This window comes from Python bivittatus, unplaced genomic scaffold (assembly GCF_059951505.1).
Source record: "Python bivittatus isolate LINGU-HERP-01145 unplaced genomic scaffold, Pbiv_v1 ctg000700_np1212, whole genome shotgun sequence".
Taxonomy (NCBI): Eukaryota; Metazoa; Chordata; class Lepidosauria; order Squamata; family Pythonidae; genus Python; species Python bivittatus.
Genome location: NW_028277098.1, coordinates 79,854,143 through 79,867,387, shown reverse-complemented (window position 1 = coordinate 79,867,387; position 13,245 = coordinate 79,854,143). Strand labels below are relative to the sequence as shown.

Sequence of the window (13,245 nt, the reverse complement as noted above, 5' to 3'; positions counted from 1 at the left end):
GAAATGTTAAAGCAAATGAAGATATTTGTAGAAAAGAAAGGAAAGATATGCAATCTTTTTTAAAAGTGCTTTTCACATACATTTAAATAAATGGTACTGTCAATACCTATTCCACCCCCAAGCTCTCAGTATAATTCTTTTGGCTTTTCCCCATACCCAGTATGACCAATATTCCTCAAAAATGGTCAGATTCCACGAAAAGTACTATTCCCCCAAATATCAAAGATGGATTGAAGACATGTGTAACTTATCAATTGTTGAAAGGGCTATTTTTTTTCTACTTTTCAAAAAAAATGATGCAGTATATTTCTCTTTGGCATAGATTTCATCTTATTTTACAAGGCTAGACAATTTTTATGTAGGCCCAGGAACAGAGACTTTTCTGTCGTGGTGCCCACCCTTTGGAACATCCTTCCCCCAGAGATTAGATTGGCCCCAACCCTCTCAGCCTTTCTCAAGGCCTTAAAACATGGTTCTGTTGCCAGACCTGGATCTGGGCCCATACAATGGCTATGCTGATTTGTGTTGTGGATTTTTTTCTACCTCAGCTGTGTTTTAATTTGTATGCTGTTGTTATTTTTAAAATTAATTTAGTAAGTTAATATTTTTAGGGTTATTTCTGTTTTTTTTTCTTTTGTTTAATTTCTTTTTATTTGCCTTGCTATTATATCAAGATCTAATTAATTTGTTGGACATGTGCACATTAGTCTTTTAAATTATTTTTGCATATTGTTTTCTCTGTATTTCTTTTTTTTTAATGGCAATAAAATTATAAGTACAATACAATACAAAACAATATGCTCATCCCAGTCTCTGTGCTTTAAGGCATACTGGAGATCAGGAAAGTTCTACTGAATTCTCGATCAAAAGTTAGCAAGAGGAAACAGACTCATGAGTTTAAAAAAATGCACCAAGTCCTTTTTTTGCTTATGAAATATCGCAGTACCGACTGGGGGAAGAATTGCATTCTTGACCTTGACTTCAGAGCTCTATTGTATAATGTGTCCTTTGTGTAAACGAACTGTAATGATTTGATACTCTAAATAGTCTTCCTATTACATAAGTTTTAGAAATCATTTGGGAGAGTAAAAGTTGGGTTGCAATATATGAACACTTTTCTTAACTTTTTCATGCATCATTTTAAAAGGAAAGATTAGAAAATATTTCATGCTTTTTAAAAAAAAATTCTCATGGGAAAAGTGAGAGATCCTTTTTTTTTTTCCTTTTCCTTTTCCTTGCCATGACTTCTCATCTGTAAAAGAAATATATGAATAATACACTACTATTTGCTTTTATACTTTGGTTAGCTTTTTACACCATTACACCAACATGTAATGTCTGAGCAACCCTGATGCTGTCTTTTCATTAAGAAAAATCATTAAGAAGTCATAAAAGAAAATCAGGATTCATATGAATGTTACTTTCTTATTCTCATTTGATGTTCTCCAAATCTAATAATAATAAACAAAATGCTATTTTATGCATAATAACAATTGCACATATCATGTAGCCATGATTCTAAACAGAGAATATCACTGATTGTTGATACAATGAACAAATGGATTGAAGTGTCGCTTCTGCTTCCTACCCTCAAATTACAAGTCTTGTCTGTAACTATGCAGGACACCAAGGAACACACAGAGCTATGCATTAGGAGAGGCTGCTGTTCTGTTTCATTAGAGGAACAAGTTCCTTATGCTTTGGGCCTTAATACAGATGCTAAAGGAAATAGAACTTAGATTGACAGACTTGTGATAGCTGAATAGTGATAGCTAATACCAAAATAACTTCATGGATGCAGAAGGAAAAATTATAGTGCAAATCCTATATGAATCTATTTTGAAGCAAGTCTAAATGAGCGTAGTGGGACTTTAGTTCCAAGTTAGTGCATAGAGGATAGCAGAGCAGTCTTGCCAAATCTGATGGCTCTCCACCTATATTTGGCTATAACTCCCAGAATTCTAACCAGTGTGGTCAACAGCAAGAATAGATGGGAGCCGTATGCCAATGCATCTGGAAGGTAGTAGGTTAGAGAAGGCTGTCTTAGCTGCCAAACAGAAAAACGATACTATGGGGCAAAAATTTGACAGAATCACATCTGATGCTCCAAGTTCCCATATCCTGCCTTACCTTGGTATGCCATGCAGGTCTCAATAACATCCAGAGTTGGTTCATCTTCACAGAGGTCATATGGCATATTGCCATCTGCATTCACTGCCAGCAGGTCTGCCCCACTACAAGAAGAAAGCAAGACATGAGAGATATCTGTACAGTTGGACAGAAAATCCTCAGGCATTTTGGAGAGTGTATAAGAAGGTGCAAGAAAGACAGCCTACAGGCCACGTAGAGCCTACCAGCATCCCTTTATTGTTCTCACAGCTCCACAGAGTGGGTGGAACAAAAATATGATCCTAATTTTTTTCTGCACTGGGTAGGTTTATGCCTCTCATTTCACCCATGGAAACGAACTTCCTCCCAAAATGGGAAATAGCCCCACACACTTTTGAAATGTAGTTCTTGACATTCCAGCAAAGTAACCATTGAAACCTCTTGATGATCTCTTATTACATAGCATGCAGTAAGGTCACATTTTTAATTTTCTAATTATGTATGAAATGGACTTACATATTAAGTGGTATTTAGGAGATGACTGTCATTGAGGATAGTTTTATTATACTGAGCTCTCAACCCTAGTTAAGTGTTACTGATGTCCATCTAGGGGGAGTGCTGATTTATTATTGTTGCAGTTCTTTATAATTTTAATGTGCTGTAAGCCACCCAGGGTCCTTTGATTTTGGCAAGATACAAACACTGGCAAATAAGTCGCCCAGAGTCCCCTACTGTGGGGGAGATGGGCGGCAGAGAAATCCAATAAAATATATACATATATATATATATATATATATATATATATATATATATATATATATATGCATGCATGCAGTGGGTTTCATAAGAAATACAGTTCATGGGAAACGATAGTTTTTATGTTTCTTCTGCATGTTTTGCAGAGCTGGTCTCATTTGTCTTACAGGCAGTTTCTCATGTACTAAATGAGATTAAATGGATTAAAACCAAAACATTATCACTGCCATACTGATCTGCAACCCCATGGCTTTTTCTACCTATTACTAAAGGAGTTGGCACCAAGCTAATAAGCAAACACACCTTCCCAAGAGTCTCACTAAATTCTAAGAAGAGTGAACATTTCTTAAATAAACAAGTAATCAGTTCTGAGAACATTTCTTTCAATACCTTCTACTGTAATTAAAAAAAAAGAGAGGTATGTGTGCCCTAAACCAGCAGCCACTCCTCCATGGTTTACCTCCTGTGTTACCTACATTTTGGTCTGCCAAGCTCACATGGCAGATTTTTTCATACAGATCAACTCCTCCCCACTTTTTCAATACACAGACCTTTCATCATTCTCAGCAATAGTTATATTAACTGGGGGATTCTGGGAATTAAAATCCACATACTAGAGGGGCACCTAGGCTGGGAAAGGCTGCTTTAGGGTGTAATATAGTTGTTGACAACAAGAACTGGGGTAACATACCACACTAAGCCAGAATGTGGCTTGGTGTTTGTGGCTTCTTATTGTACAAATCAAACTTCTACAGTTTACAAATTATGGCTTAGGCTTAACATATTACAGGAAACCCCCCAACTTGGATGATTCAACAAACCATCTTAGTGCAAGGTATGAACCAATCCATGCTACATATTACAAGTACATGAAGCCCTTATATACACCCAATGGATTACCTATTTTGTCTGAGCAGTTCACCTCATCAAATAACCATATATATTCTCCTACTTTCCCTTTCTGCTTCAGTATGTCCTCCTAGCATATTGTGTCTCTGTCCTCCTGGACCTTAACCTACAAACAGAATAAACCTCTATTCCCACCAGTGGCCTCCCCTGGATTTTGATAGTTGACAGAGTTACTGCCATTTCACGACAGATAGCATTCAAGAATATTAACCACATAATAGCAAATCAGTTTAAAAGATAGTAATGAAACTAGGCAAAGCTTGTGTTGGACAAAAACATTACATTGCATTTTTTTTTCCTACTAGTTTTCATTCAATTTGATGTAACAGAATTGGCATCAGAAATTCTTTCCAAGGAAAGGAAAATTCTGGGGAAATTTTCATTCACAGATTATGGAAGTCTTGCATTTAACTTAGTTACAAGCTGGCCATCTTTCACTGCACAATCATTTGTATAGCTTTTTGCATATCAGGCAAATGTAAGGAAGGATATCATTAGGGAAGTCTTCATCTGGCTTTTTCAGTAGGGGTGAACTATTCCTGCCAGATAGGGGTCCCGTCCTTGAGAAATTGACAGAGAATTTCCAATTTCCTGGAGAAAATTGGAGAACCGACCACCCAATTTCTCTGTACACAAATATGGTAGAGATTTCAAAAAAACGATTTACAGTTAAAAAACCTACTTCAGCAAACAACTTAAACCCCAAGCACCTATCTGAATAAAAATAGGTATTCCTGCTACTTCAGGTTTCCTCTTGTGATAGGAGGATATTAAGGAGGATATAAGCATGAAAGCACAGTCATGGCCTCATACGCACATTTCTCTCAGATGTCCTTGCACTGTATTCTAGCTGCTACTATGTGAAGAATCAAAACTGAGAAACCCACCATTCTGCTGTAATGGGTGATCTCTACCCCTGGAATAAACTGCTAAGAGGCACCAATGCATTCTGAATCACTTTGAGTCTCAACATGAAAATATTCCAATGCAGATTAAGCTTGACCCATCTTGACATTGACAGCCTTTGAAGAAGAGACCAACCAACCACTTTTATGGGTATTTTTTGCTCATTTTTCTACCCCATGAGAATAGAGGAAATTAAAATGTAAAATGCACCTGCAAGCTGTTTCTACAGACTCAGTCTATATCAGCAGACAAAGCACAGAATCAGACTTCCTTTGTACTGCTGTTAGTTTTACAAGTCTCCATGGGTTCCATGCTCTGACACTGAAGCCTTTTGATTCTGTGCTTAAAGAAGCTCTTTGATCCAAAAGACTTCTTACAGAATCCTGCTTTGATTGGAACAATCATATGCTGCTTTGTGTTCTGCAAATAAACAAATAAAAACAAATCCAGCCCATTGCCCCTTTTGATACCAAAGCTCAATTACTGCAATGAAACAACTATTGCATTCTTATTACTGTAGACACACTTTATCATAGAACCTTGGTATCCTTCTCTTCCAAGTTCAAGGTAACACATGTAAAATTTCCCCCACTACTCTTTTTTTTTTATTTCTGTAGCAATCTTCTGGTATCAATTCAGAAATGGGCTACAATGAATCATTATGTTAAAAATGCGATGGCTGACTTATTTATTTATTTATTTATTTATTTATTTATTTATTTATTAAAATTACTTATATGGCTACCTGTCTTGTTTCCAAGACCATAGACAGCTAACCATAATTAGACCATATGAATCAAACCCCAACATTCAAATAAAAATAACCACAACAATAACAATAATTAATACAGTGCCATCTGGGACTATCATCAAGGTCCTCTAAAAACCCTTACAACCTACAACCATACAGCTGGATTAACCTAACATCCTGGCCCAATGCCTGGGGAAATAGGCACCTTTTTAGAGCTTTTCAGAACACCAACAGGGTTGGGATCATCTGAATCTCATGGTAGAATGATGTTCCATAGGGCAGACACTGGGACAGAGAAAGCACACCTCCAGGGTCTCACTAGATGACACTTCTTCAAGGAAGGGATCTGGAGTATGCCCACCCTGTCTGATCTGGTGGAATTAGCAGAAACAATTGGAGACAGATGGTACTGAAATAACCTGGCTCTATGCCAGGTTATTTATATAAATCTTCATGTATCTGTGTGTTCTGGGGCGGGGGGGGGGGAGGCTCAGAACACACAGATACTCAGTCTTGTCAGAGTTGAGCTGCAGCCAGTTCTTCCCCATCCAGACCCTCACAGCCACCAGACAATGGCAAAGAGCTTTGGCGGTATCATGAGACAAAGATTTACAACTGAGTACTATCAGCATACTGATGATATTTCACCAGATGATCTCACCTGGCAGCTTCATATCAATGTTGAAAAGGAGCACAGAGAGAGTGGAGCCCTGCAGCAACCCTCAATGGACCTCTCCCCATAACAACACTGACTAGAACCAGCCTCAAAGGAAGGAGAATCACCATAAAACAATGTCCCCCATTTCCAATCCCCTGAACGACAGTAGCATCAAAGTCCCCTGAAGCCCCTGAGAGATCAAGGAGAGTCAAGATGGATGCACCATCCCATCCTGTGCTATTACCCATGCTTCGTCTGATTCTCACTTTGTTTTCCTTCAGTGGCACTCTGGGTGTCTGTTATGCCACTACATCACCTAATGTTCCTCTGAAAAGTAGGGAGTGATCCAGAATCCATGTGCATAGAGACCTTGCATAGGTAAGGTTTGGTCCAAGGCTCTCATCACTCCTTCACCCCAGATAGCAATAAAGGTCTCAACCAAATCAGAACCTCAGGAACAGTCCCAACTTCCTTCTGAAATCCAGCAGGGTCCATTAAATGCCTAGGGTGGCCCAAATGAATACATCCTTCCTCTCTATGGCAGAATGCAGCTGAAAGAACTGCAAGACTTACTGGGAGTGATCAGATCATGACAAAGGACTTACGTTAAAATCCCACCACCACCCTGAGACAAAAAATAGATCTAACATGTGACCCTCAAAAATCTGGGTCAGGTCCATAGTTGCCATGGTGGCCATGAACTCCAAAGCTGTCTCTGAATCTAATCCTAGATAAATCAACTTGAAGTCCCCCAATACCATACGTTTGGGGAACTCCACTGCTGCAAAGGAATATAGAGATGACTTTGGTGAAGGAATGGATGAGCCACTAAAAGAGGAGAAATGATAACTAATTTCTGGGAAAGTATGAGAAGGAAACTCAAAATAAGCCTGCCTTGATTCTGTTGGTATAAGATGGGGCAGAGAGAAACCCTGACAGGCTTTCAACATTCTACAACAATAAAACAACATTCCTGGAAAACCTGTCATGTCTGACCTGGTCCACCTCAAAGGGTTGATGACCGCCAACCCAGTCACAGCACTGAGCAGTTTGTGTAAGGAGCTGCCATGTAGCAGGAAGTCAATACACTAGCAAGAGTCCCATGTAATCCCCACAGCCCAACCACGACAGGTTATCTGGTTATCTTTGGAATAGTGCTCCTGGAACCCACCAGAATCCCTCAGATGACAATTGCCAGGCTACTGCCCCTACCCTGGAGCTGCAGCTGATGCCACACACAAAACCCAGGTGGGCACATTTCTGAGAAGGGCCCCCCTCCCATGCACAACCAGGTTTGTAATGCATGCAAAGTTGGCGCTCTCATCAATTAAATCATAAATAAGGCCAAACATGCATTGAGCAGCCAGAAAGCAGGGTCACTGAGATTCTGATGACCAGGACTAGGGCACAGTGCAGGGGATGAGAAGTCAGGATTAGTCCTAAACACCAAAACTGTCTTCCTTGAGAATGGCCCATCTCCTTTCTCCCACCATCTCACTCTCTGCCCATCATCACCAAATTAGAATCGTCATGCTCCATTAGCAAAACAAGGCTATGTGCTATAATTTCTTTGTTGACCCAATTCACACTATCAGTTGTTCAGTTTAAAACTTTGGCCAGTTTGAAAGCAAGACATCTGCAGGATCATCACTTTAATTATTTGCTTCACAACACTTATAATTTTTGCTCCCAAAGATTTGGGTTACTGCCATAATAGGTTCCTTTTGGCAGGATGCCAAGCTGTTTAATTAAGGTGTGCCTTTTGTGAGTTTCAGTGAGGAGATCTGACTGCTACTTTGTTTTAACCGCTGAGATGCTTTTATTGTTTTCAGCCAATTTCAAAGATGGCTATAAAAACTGCCTAATCCCAGGTGAGGCTATTTGTTCATCTAGTCTGCTATTATCTGTTCTGATTACCATTCTCTGACATCACAGGAGAAGTCAAGTTACCTTTGTTTTTTAATTAGATGTGAGGATTCATCCTAGAACCTTAAGTATAGAAGCATATTCCTTATGATTCTTTCTTAGACAGAATGAGAGATCTATACATATAGACACACATGGACACACACACACACACAGAGGAACCTACCAATGATCTAAAGAACGTATTCTCACTTATGTATTAAAAAAAATAAGGCTGTGTAATACATCAAATCAGTGGCAAAAAGGAGTAAAGTCCAAAGCACCTTCTTCTAATTATTTTCATGTACAGCCCTACTAAATATATACCATGGGTTACATCAAACAGGAACATGAAACAAAACAGAACACAAATGCAAATATTTACTTTTGTCAAAATAAATTAGATGTACATGAAGAACATTAAGGGATCTTGCCTATGGAAGAAGCCATGATAGGGTTTGAGAAGCATATCTATCCATTCTATTCTTATACCCAACCATCAGCTCCATCTCCCAAACCCTCAGAAGTATTTTTGCACTATCTTACAAGACTTACTGTTGCCATCTTGGTAAAGGCACCTTCGCTTAAGCTCTTTAAATGATACTAGTGAAGTGATAGCAAGATGCCTGACTTCAACAGGGAGTGAGGGAAAACTAAGTAGCTGGGAAACAGGATGAGGTGATTCCCACCAATTGAAATCTGTCCACCAGGACAGCTCTGGACTTTATGCTGAACAACTGTCTTTACAGCTTTAGTGCTGGAATTAAACTGCAGCCAACAGTTGTAGAAAAATCTACTAAAGAGCAGTGGCATGGTGTTGATCCCAAATCAGCACAAATGCCCCACATGAAAGAACCCTATCGGATCATTATGTTGCTGGATACCCAAGCTATTCATCCATCTTGTTTTGATCCCATTATTACACTGTACTTCATTTTATATCCTGTCTTCCCCCTAAAGTTTCTGCTTCACTGTCGCTGTGACAGAATAAAGAAATATCCTGCAATTACAACACATTTGAAGTACCTGGAAGATGAGGGAGATATTTCTTTATTGGCAGAACCTTTTTCATAAGAATTCCCTCTTAAGGAAGAAAAATGCTAATACATTTCCATCACCATCTGCCCCTCAAAAGAACATTTTAGCTGTCCAGTGGGGTGTATTTGGGAACCACAGACAAGATATCTTTCTGTTGCAGTTTTTTAAAATGCCTGCACCCGAAAGAAGGAAGGCACTGTATGGGGAACTCTATTCAAGCATTTGCCTGAATTTGTAAGGGTTCAAAATGGATAGAGGATGAGACCACATACATTGGCCACACCCGTGCTCTCCCTGATCTATTCACATTGAGCAAAAACATCTAAAGGAAAACTGTACTCTGTCTTTCCATAGAATGGAAGTATAACTTTCTGCATAAACCAGTGTCTTAACAAATCAGGATCACAGGAAAATCACATTAAACAAATGTGTATATAGCTCCTATTTATATCTTCCAGATGACTGCATGGAGAACTGCAATAATAGGTGGATATATTGCTATATATATCCCAACAAAAAATACCAAGTATCACAGGTCACCTACTGCTGAATCAGGATCTTCACTAGATTGATGTGTCCACATGTTGCTGCTGCATGCAGAGGAGTCCACAATTCATTGTCCTTTGCATTGACATTGGCCCCATGGCTCAGAAGAAGTGTAACTATTTCTTCATAGTTGTCTATGCAGCACTGTTGAGAAATCAAACCAGCAATGTTAAGCTTTAATTTGTGTAGATGATGCCTGCTCCCATGAAGCAACGGGAGTGACTTTCACTTTATTGCCACCTGAAAGAGCACTGATGCCTTGATAACATTCAAATGATTGGAAGAGATATGAAGAGTAACTTTATGTCTGCAATGGGGAGACATAGTGTTGCAATTATGAGATATCATTCCTTAATGTAATTGCATCTGTTCTTCCATTCCATGATGCAGAACTAAATAGAAAGATTACCAACAGCTTATGGCTGAGTCCCTTACAGCTATAAGTGCCTATAGCTGTATATATTGACACACACATCATAAAGAAGTTCCAAGCATAGGCTGAGGATTGAGTGTCAGAGTGAAAAGTATGTATTACTTCTCATAGGCAATATCCAATAGCCACCTGCCAACAGATCCATCAAAAAAGTAATTTTTATAGCACCTAATACAGGTTTTATCTTTTTAAAATCCAGTATTCATGATAAAGTGGGAAATCAAAACTAGAAAAATCAATCTGACACATAAAAATGAAAGTGTGCACTTCAGGCAGTGAAGTTCTGCAATATTCTCTCCAAAACGACAAAAAAGGTTTTAATGTATACATATCTTCAAGTTTGACTGGTCTTTTTTTATACAGAGAATATAAATGGTACATTCTCAGGAACCATCTACTTAAGATTTTGGCTCACAGTGGTCTGGAATGTATTTGCTGAAGGCTAAACAATTTAAATGAAAACTCAGTGAGCTAATAAAGAAGTCCACAGCACCAAGATTTTATTTATATATTGTACATGGTCTGAAGCAACTTATTCCTATTTAGCATTTCCAGCCTGTCTACCTGATCAGTTCTGGGTGGTAAAGATGGAGTCCTCTTTTTATTTATCTTCACAACAAGCCTTCAAGTTGTACCCATGAATGAATATGTCATTCATATAGATGTTTCGTGGTTCCCTATATAACACACAGCAACTGATAACTCAGCACCTTTCTTAGGAATTCCTGAGGAATTTTCGTTTAAACCCATAAAATGGATTTATGACACCTTTGGTAAGTTTAATGTCAAATGCCAGGAGCAAAAAGAAACCCAAAGCTGATCATTCAAAATCCAATACTCTTCTTCCATTTCCATAACTGAGATAAAGCAAGGTTTTTCAAACTGTGTTCTGTGGAACCTAAGTAATTGGGAGAACTTGACTGGGGCTCCATGAGGAACTAAGAGCAAAAAAGAAAAACATTCACTCAAACACAGCCAATTTTCTATCACTAGAGCTTTGCCTCTTGATCAGGGTTTCCAGGAAATTTGGTTTTTTTAACTGACAAATTCCATGGCCTGAAAAAGTTTGAAAACACCTGGTATAAGTGTTATACATTAACATTAACATTATTCAGCAACTCTTTAAAAAACTATGAATGAATTCAGGTTATATGAATATCAAGCCATCGCACAGAACTTAAAATAATTACAAGCTTAAAGAGAAATCTCCAAATGGTGTCTCCCACCCCAAAAGTCCAGTTGCCCATTGATTTCCAAATAGTGATAAAAGTTAAAAAGAGACTGAATTCAACCTGCCTAAACAATCTGCCTTCTAATGTGCAATATTTTTTATGATTACTTTTGTTATTTTATTTAATTATTATATTTCAAAATCACTCATTGCTCTGGATCATATGCTTAAAATTAAAACAGAAATAAAATGTAGCATCAGAAAAAAAAAAGAATCAAAAAGCAAATAGTTGAGTAAACCATGTTGCCAATATGACAACATTCTGAATTACGTACTAGGCAATACCTTTATTAGAGCAATGTGCACATTCTTGAGCTCTCTTAATTTTCATTAGGTAAGACATTAACACAAAAACATGGGGAGGGGAAAGAAGAAAATAAGGAGATGACTTAGTATTGAACTCATGAAATCAAGATGGAACATGGAAGGAGACAGGGGACTGGTGTACTGATAATTTTAGCTTGTATTCAAGACTTCCTGTAGCACTGTGAGGATGTAAAAACAATGACAGAGCTCTCATTTTTAAAAATATAAAATCCAAGAATCACTCTCACCCATCTTCATCCTTAAGCAAAATATACAGAGTCCTTCATAAGTGGGGAAAAAATCAGTAGATTATAACTTGTATTAGTCCTATTATGATATGTCTACTTCTTATTCTGCAAGATCACTGACATGCATGCTGACTTCCAGGGTCTCCTGCTGCTTATTTTAACTCACTTATCTGCTAATGGGAAACATTATTCTCCTTCCACCTAAATTAAGCAAAAAGCCCAGGAGTGGCTAGAGTGGCTAGAAGGAACTGTTGCAGCCAACAGCTTTTTCTCTGAATAAACGCAAATATGGGTGGGTGCAGGGATTTAGAATTGAAGAAGGAGAATTAACTCCTACCATCGCCACCCATGTCATTTTCTTAAATTAAATCATGCATCAAAACCAATTAACTTCAGAAATGGAAATACAATTTCTGTCCCAGACAGGTTTTGCACCATAGAAGGCGGTGGTTGGATACCTCCAGTTTTCCCAATGGGTAGCAAGGAAAATATGATTTGGTCTATCCCTATTTCTCAAAAAGCTCAACTGAATGTTTTCTTCAAGGTAGTAGCCACTTTTGTGTATTACAGTCAAGTATTTTCTACTGTCCTAAGTTATTCCTAGACCACTACACTGGCAACACAGAAATCCTGATGTACAACTATTTTTCTTCCTTTATCCCTAAATGATGTCACATTTCAGCTCTCCAAATGCTTACTTGATGCAGTGCAGTTAATCCATCTTCATTGCACAGATCTGGACTGAAGTCGTTGTTCAATAAATAACAGACTGAAAGAGACAAGACAAAGATTTATCCTCAGAAAAGTTTATTACATTTCATACTTAGATGGAACAAACAATTGGCCCCAAAGGGAACAACTATGTCTAAAATGCACAAACTAATAAGCTGAATGTGCCTTATATTATTACTGAGTTCAACAGAACAAGCACTATCTTAAAGCCAAGAACTTTCTCTCAACAATTGTTTGAAAAGCTATCTATTCAGTTCTCTCCAACTGCACTGTTACAGCATGCTATTGCTCTAGTGTTTAATTAACACTGAAACATCTGGCAGCCGGATCCTATTTCCCACTCACAATTATCAGAGTTTCATTGCTTCAAATCAAGCACTGGTAATGTGCTGTCCTTCAAAGTTACTGAACTTCAGTTCTGATGAGTTTAAATCAGTATGGTCAATGGTGATGCACAATGAGACTTGCACTTCAACAATATTTGAAAGGTTGCCCAGATATTTTGCAAGAGGACTTCAAATGTGCCTCCTGGTCCCTAAAGATGAACCCGGCATTAGATGGTTAGAAATGTACAGAAAAATGAGAACTTTGGAAGTTAACATCTTAGTTGCTCATCTACATCAGGAAAGCAGTGTAAAGATGCAAAGCATTGGTTCTTCACCACAGACATCAGATTCAAGGGATTTAAAGAAACTATAAGCAGAATAACAAAATAGT

General features: G+C 38.2%; 1 protein-coding gene across 4 annotated transcripts in view; it reads right to left on the bottom strand.

The window, feature by feature from the left end:
- PPP1R16B (protein phosphatase 1 regulatory subunit 16B) overlaps nt 1-13,245 on the bottom strand; it is a 108,454-nt gene that overhangs the window by 19,003 nt on the left and 76,206 nt on the right. For all 4 annotated transcript variants that reach the window (XR_015798613.1, XM_088154568.1, XM_088154569.1 and 1 more), the window contains 3 exons: nt 12,495-12,565; nt 9,577-9,722; nt 2,131-2,234 (listed from right to left, as the gene is read on the bottom strand). Coding sequence is in view for 3 of the 4 variants with exons in the window: in XM_088154568.1 (XP_088010694.1) it covers nt 2,131-2,234; nt 9,577-9,722; nt 12,495-12,565 (321 nt within the window). In the remaining variant the exon portion in view is untranslated. The remainder of the gene's footprint in view (nt 1-2,130; nt 2,235-9,576; nt 9,723-12,494; nt 12,566-13,245) is intronic.